At 42.7% G+C, this 7,691-nt stretch overlaps 1 protein-coding gene across 1 annotated transcript; it reads left to right on the top strand.

Annotated features, from left to right (window-relative positions):
* Window positions 1-1,699: 1,699 nt before the first annotated feature.
* LOC134752476 (late histone H1-like) lies at window positions 1,700-2,380 on the top strand. The gene has a single exon (XM_063688170.1). The coding sequence runs from the start codon at window positions 1,700-1,702 to the stop codon at window positions 2,378-2,380; it is 681 nt and encodes a 226-aa protein (XP_063544240.1).
* Window positions 2,381-7,691: the final 5,311 nt, after the last annotated feature.

Raw genomic sequence — 7,691 nt, 5'->3', positions numbered from 1 at the left:
GCGCTGCACTGTCAGCGTCGTCGCGCGCGATATCGTGTAATATATACTAACGTGGGTATTACCGTATCGCGCAGACGCAAATACAAAAAGGCCCTTTTCAGGGCCGCAAATAATTCTATGATACGATTACGATAAAAAGTTTCTGTAGCGACACAGACGGACAAACAAACTATCAATCGATCTCTACCCATCCTATGTTATCCAAAATATCTATCTATTATAACTACTAATAGTCTAGTATCATCGTAGGTACGTACATTTATTACAATTACTTACTTACCCGGCACCGCGCAACACTTCTAACTTCTACAGCGTCCAGCTCGTAAGCATCGCTTGTGCTAAGTATCTATTGATACCGGAGGAAGCGAAACAATCCAAAATTGAACCACGAGCGGTACATACAAAAAAAATTCACCACACCAACCCGAAGAAGAAGAAGAAAATATTAATTAACTGGTAAGATATTTTTCTTTTTTACTTTACCCGCGAACCTCACCTGACCTGTGAGTGATCTGCTACTGATAACGACGACTAGTCGATGAACTGACCAATTAGATAAAGGATTCGCAAATAGTGCACAAAACAGACAGGGACACCCAACATCCCCGCACCCACTCACCTCACTTTACAAAAAAGAAAAAAAAAAAAAAAAAAAAAAAGTATATAAACACAGGTTTTAGACTTCTCGTGTTCCTATGATGATGAATACATAATATTTAGGTACTTACATATAATATATACATATCAACCTAAACAGATTTTTATGTCAAAATAATTTATATCGTTTGTTCCAATATCAACATTCAGATAATATCATACGTTAAATTATTATAAATAAATAAATACGCCGGACCAAAAACTAAATAAATCTAAACGACGACCTACACGAGACTCTTACCTACTACGATGCCCGCACGCACGCTCAGAGTGTCGCGCTGTATGATCCTCGTAGAAGAGAGTTTAACTATACGAATTATAATAATATTCATTAATACGATATCTTAATGTATAATATAACATGACATAATTATTTAAATTTAATATAAAGTACCTATCCCGTTTTACGTCGGTACCGGCAGAGAGCAAACCACTGAACGTAGGCAATGCAATCCAAGTCGCGGTACGGCTGTTTTACGACAGTGAAGACAACAAGTCAAAATAACATTATAAATATAATTTTCTAATGTTGTTATTGTGTCACATCTATCTATGGTATCTTCGAATTTAACTGGAGGACACATAATAGTTATAGATGTGATTTTAATTAAGAAAAATCACTTTTTAAACTGACCCGAGGTGTCCGCAACCTATAATACCAAAAGTAAAGTTCTCCCATTCGTTTATCGGCGTTCCAAATCCTAAAACTTCTATTAAAATACGTATATCAATTCATAAAGAATGTATATGTGCAATTTTATTATAATCATTATAATATAATTCACTATAAATTTAGTTTAATCATAAACGAGTAAGTGAAAACTTGGAAGTGTTATTACGAGAAAACGTCCCGCGACATAAGGGTCTGCGTTACGGTTAAGCCGGAGTATATATAAAAAGTGGCGCCCCCAATAAGCCGTGTTTAGTACTCGCCAGCGCAGCGCTCCGCTTACACGCGTCCGCTGTATTCTCTTTGCGCAGTTTGTGCGATTTACTAGTTTACTTTAATTATATTTACTTACTTGACGATTAATAAATAAATATGGCCGACACCGCAGTTGCTGCCGACGCTCCCGCCCCGGCGACGCCCGCGAAGAAGCCTAAGGCGTCCGCCTCCGCTGGCGCTAAGAAGCCTAAGGCGAAACCCACCCACCCTAAGACGTCCGAGATGGTTAACAGCGCCATCAAGGAGTTGAAGGAGAGAAGCGGTTCGTCCCTGCAGGCTATCAAGAAGTACATCGCCGCCCAGTACAAGGTCGACGCCGAGAAGCTGGCCCCTTTCATCAGAAAATATCTGAAGAGCGCAGTCGAATCCGGCGCACTCATTCAGACCAAAGGCAAGGGCGCGTCCGGCTCCTTCAAACTGGAGTCGAAGTCATCATCGGCCGGCAAGAAGCCCGCCGCGGCCAAGAAATCTAGCGCCGCTAAATCTTCAGCCGCCGCTAAGAAGCCCGCCGCGGCTAAGCCCGCTAAGGCGAAGAAGGCCGCTGCGTCCCCGGCCAAGCCTAAGGCCGCCACGAAGGACAAGAAGGCCGCCGCCGCCAAGAAGAAGCCCGCCGCGAAGAAACCTTCCACCCCCGCCAAGGGCAAGAGCGCCGCCGCGCCTAAGGCCAAGAAGACCGCGAAGCCGCCGACCAAGAAGCCTAAAGCTCCCAAGCCCAAGAAGGCCGCGGCCGCTCCCAAAGCGAAGCCCGCCGCCAAGAAGGCTGCCTCGAAGAAGTAAGAAGACTGCGCCACATTGTCGTCGTCGTACTTACATCGGCCGTGATGGTGGAGGATATGTCGATTGTCGTCGCTATATATCGTATATACGACGACGTGTCGCCTGTTCACACGCCTCTCGTCATACGCCTGTGCGCGTTAAACGCACATCAAAAAGCCCTTTTCAGGGCTAACAAATTTATTCAAAGGTTCATATCGCCTCTGTTTCATTGCAATAAGCACAACACACATACACGAGTCGATCGATCGCAATCAATATTAGAATAAAGGTATATAAAATAAAATAAAATAAAATAAAATAAAAGTCAATCTCAAATCGAGTCTTATGGCAAAAGTCTCAAGATTATTGATGATATTGATGAGATCTCACTGATAAGACTGATTAGGTTAGGTTTTCATGAATACTTACACAGAATATTTTCTTATCGATGGTGAATGATAAATATAACTGTATTATTTGAAGTCTTACATTTACAACAACAACAACAACTACATAAATATAAGTATATAATTTACGGAATATTTTGTTAATTGTGTTATTTTTATTAGTTAGTTATACTTTGATGTATAAATTGAAATGTTTTTATTTTATATTTCTAATTTGCGCTCTTGCACGCGACTCGTTGATTGGTCGATCGGGCTCGTGTTATGTCGGCTCGTTGTATCCCCACTATCAGCGTACACCGTGAACGTATAAAATAAAGGCAACTACTAAAAAAAAGCGTATGATTCCCGCTCCGGACGCCGCGCCGCGCGCACGCGCGCACCTGTGCCATATAGAGTGCCGCTATTTTCGGTCGTATCACCGCCGCGTTGAGCCCAGTTCTGGCTCCGCGTGCTGGAATTGAGTGCCGTTATTTTCGGTCATATCACCGCCGCGTTGAGCCCAGTTCTGGCTCCGCGTGCTGGATTGCAGTGGATGTGCAAACATTCTTTTACGAGACAGTGACTCTTTGGTGTTATACCCTTCATAATCCGCTCTGCGGGCCATTGTGCGAGATAGTGACTCTATAGTACTTAGTGTGTATACGTTTACGTGCCTTCACAAATTTTTGGATTGTTAACTCTGGGTGAGTGACTAATATGTACATTTTGTAAGTGTGTCATTAACCGCGATGTCTAATTCATTTTCATTAGGAAACATAGGCGAGAGCCTAAACCAGTTTAAAGTATTAGAATGGTTTTCCAAAAACTATCCCAATCAGGCTAAAGAGTTTATTAAAGAGCAGGCTGCTTTGCAAAGACAGGCCGAATGCGCTACTATCAATAACAAAAACAAATCCAGCGCCTCCATCCAAACTAGTTTAAAAACCAAAAAGACGAGCCGTAGCCGGTCCCGCTCGATTGATTCGAGGGGCCGTAGCCCTTTAAAAAATAAAGACTCCCTTGCAAAAATCTCAAAGAAAAAAGTTGAGCGCGTGAACGCAGCGGCCATTGTAGCCGCCGCTGCAGCCAACTCAGATAAAATCACGCGTAGTATTCTGCCCCCATTGAACGCGAACGTCGAGTTAGGGAATGCACCGCTATCGCAAACCAGTAATATTACAGTTACAAACGACACCACTATACAATTAGGGCAAAATATCTTTGAGTCTCTACCGAGAGACGCCCATGATTCCGACATGGATTACGAGGACATAAATTCTAACGACTCCCTAAATGAGGCCCCCAGCTATGATGAGGACGGTTTCCAAAAAGTCTGCCGCAAAATCAAAAAGAAGAAAAATAACAGAAATAGGAATTTGACAGAGGTTGCCACGCCCCATTCTTCCCCTCCCGCCAATACTGACAAGGTCCATTCTAACCGGCCCCCAAGTAGGCCCCCCCATTATAATTTTGACTCTAGTTCCCAAACCCAAAATCCTGACACTCAAAACTTATTATTAAATTCGTCAAATGCTACTAACCAACCTGTCATGATCCCCCCCGGTTCGAGCGACGTTACCCCCCAAAAAAAATTACCTAAACCGCCGCAAATAGTCTTAAAGGACGTGAGTAGGTGGGTTCCGGTTTCGGCGGAAGCTACCTCTAGAAACATAGGCTGGCTTAGTGCCGCACACGTAGATGAGACCCCCTGGGCCCCCGCGGGCATTCAGATAACCACCCAAACTATAGAACAATACAGAGCCTGGTGTAATCTCCTAGTCGATGGGTACTTTACTCACCAATATAAAGATGGTACTGAATTTAGTGTAGTCATAAAACGTCTCCCCGTCGAAATTGGGGAAGATGACATTCTCGAAGACTTGAAGCAGCAAGGATTTCCAATAGTAGAAATCCATAGAATGCGTAGGACGCGTGGTAGGGCCCCTATGGATATGGTATTGGTCACTCTTAAAAAAGACGATGTAAGTAAAAATATTTTCAATATAGCCCATGTTTGCGGTCTTATGGGAGTAAAAGTAGAGCGCCCTAGGGGCAATGGTAGAATCCCACAATGCCATAATTGCCAATATTACGGCCATACGGCTAGATACTGCAAACTTCCAGCGCGTTGTGTAAAGTGTTTATTACCCCATCACACCAATAGTTGTACGCGTACCAAGGACTCGGAGGGTACAGTCAGATGTGTCCTATGTAAAGGCATACACTCGGCCAGCTACGGCGGCTGTCCAAATGCCCCTCAGGCCAACAAAAGAAGACCTCAGAAGAGATACCCTACAAATGCATGGGGTAATTTCAATAGCTCAAACAACTATAATAACCCCATAGCAGCTAATCAGGACTCGTCAACTAATGTTACACAATACAACCAATTGAACTTCCCTAATTTAAAAAGTAAGCCTAGTACTGATAGGGGTTTGGTAGCCCAGCCCCCACCCGTTATACCTCCTTCACCGACTTACCTTACTCAAAACTCACTAAGTTCTCAGGTAACTCATACCCCAGTACAGAACTCTATCCCAACTGAACCCAATCATATAAATAGCACTTATGATATCTCAGGTAGATTTATTAATAATAATCGTAGGTTTACTCGCTCAAACTTACAATCTATGAACTCTACAATAAATCAGTATCAAAACCCCCCATTTTTATCCCAAAACCAAGGCGGCGGTCTGGCTGAAGATCTGCGGTTGGTTTTCGATCTTGCAAATGCGATCGACATTGATGAGGTGTGCGCTTTGGCCGCTGAATTCCGCGGCGCGCTCTCTCCTATAGAAAAATTCCAAGTCATGGCTAACCATGCCAATCTCATCAAGGCAATTAAACATTTTAATACCCATAAATAATGGATCAGTTACAACCTAGACGAAAAACTAATTCTCTCACAATTGCTTTTTTCAATGCCAACAGCATGACTAATAAAAGAGACGAAATTGCCTTATTCCTACGCAACTATTCAATAGACATATTTTTAATCCAGGAAAGTTTCCTGAAACCTAGCAGACGTGACCCTAAAATAGCCAATTACTCCATTATTCGAAACGATAGGCTTACAGGCGAGAAAGGAGGTACCCTCATATACCATAAAAGATCACTACACATCTCTCCTGTCATATTACCGAAACTTGATCAAATAGAGGCATCTGGCTGTAAAATAATTCTCGCCGGTCATAAACCAATTTCGATCTACTCAGTCTACCTTTCTCCCAGTAAAACTATAACTCCCGAGGACCTCACAGCCCTTTTTGACTCGGACGACTCAGTAATAATAGCCGGCGATTTAAATTCTAAAAACTCTTTATGGAACTGCAATATTACTTCTACAAATGGCCGTAGACTCCACACCTGTACGCAAAACCTAGGAGTAGACATCATAACACCACTCGAGCCAACTCACTATCCTACAACAGTAGGATTTAAACCTGACATTTTGGACCTTGCTATATTTAAAAAAGTCTCATTAAAATTAAGATCAATTAGGGTTATTCACGAACTCACCTCCGATCACCGTCCTGTTGTGGTGGGACTTGGACCTGATCCACATTATGTGCCCCCACCTAGAACAATAACCGACTGGGTGAGGGTTAATAAAGAGCTAGATAAAGATGACTGCCCCCTGCTTAATATAGGGAAAGAGGGCTTATCTAGTCCCTATCAAATAGATGCCGCTATTGACTCCTTCACGGAAGGACTTAAAAATGTTATAAACGAATCTTCCAGGCAGGTGCCCTCGGAGGATGACCATCGATGGCGCCTCCCGGATTATCTCATAGTGCTAGTAAGGGAAAAGAATGCAGCAGTCAGAGCGTATGACTCATTCCCCTCCCCAGACAATAAAAATAAACTAAATAAATTAATAAAAAACTTAAAGCGCAAGATTTCCCTTTGGAGGAACAACAGATGGAATAACACATTAAAAAACATAAATCCAAGTCATCTAGCCTTTTGGAAAATAACCAGAGCTTTAAAAAATGAAACCACGCCGCCTATGCCACCTCTGCAGAGAGATAATTATCCTACTCCTGCTTTTGAAGATTTTGAAAAAGCTGAATGTCTCGCAGACAGCTTAGAAGCACAATGCTCCCCCAGCCTCCAACCCACGGACCCAACCCATTTACAACTTGTCACTGACCTAGTTTCTGAAAAACAGTCTGAGCCATTAAACCCAATTCTTGTTCCTCAAGTAACCATGACCGAACTCAAACAGCAAATCTCCAAAATTAAAGTCAAGAAAGCACCAGGCTCTGATGGGATTCCTAATAAAATTATAAAATCCCTACCAGACCGCATACTCTCTGTTTTACTATTAATTTACAATATGTCAATGATTTACTGCCACTTTCCAGCTTGCTGGAAGGAGGCGGATGTCATCGGCATACCAAAACCAGGTAAACCCAGTAATGAACCTTCCAGTTATCGCCCCATAAGTCTCTTAAAATCCCTAGGAAAACTATATGAACGACTAATTCTATCACGCATACAACAACACCTATCAGATCAGGGGGTGATCATCCCTGAGCAATTCGGGTTCAGGGCTGACCACTCCTGCACTAACCAAATACATAGATTGGTGGAACATATCATTTTTTGGATGACAGGATGGGGCCGCACCATTTCAACCGGCGCCATATTCTTCGACATAGGCAAAGCCTTCGACAAGGTATGGCACCAAGGACTAATCTACAAACTTCATAAAATAGGACTCAACAACCGACTGACAAGACTAATTGAAAACTTCCTTAGTAACAGGAAATTTAGTTACAAAATTGAAAACTCAAGATCCATATCCCGTCAAATTAGAGCAGGAGTTCCTCAAGGCTCCTGTCTCTCTCCTACCCTCTTTTCAATATTCATTAATGACATACCCAAACTCCCTCAAACCAATTATGCTCTATTTGCGGACGACACCGCCATATTTGCAACCT

This window comes from Cydia strobilella, chromosome 24 (assembly GCF_947568885.1).
Source record: "Cydia strobilella chromosome 24, ilCydStro3.1, whole genome shotgun sequence".
NCBI classification, from domain to species: Eukaryota; Metazoa; Arthropoda; class Insecta; order Lepidoptera; family Tortricidae; genus Cydia; species Cydia strobilella.
Note: the sequence above shows the minus strand (reverse complement) of the source record. Positions and strands in the feature narration are given on the sequence as shown.

Bases quoted from the DNA above. Each gene is read 5' to 3' on its own strand.
- LOC134752476 (XM_063688170.1), top strand. From the start codon at position 1,700: ATGGCCGACACCGCAGTTGCTGCCGACGCTCCCGCCCCGGCGACGCCC.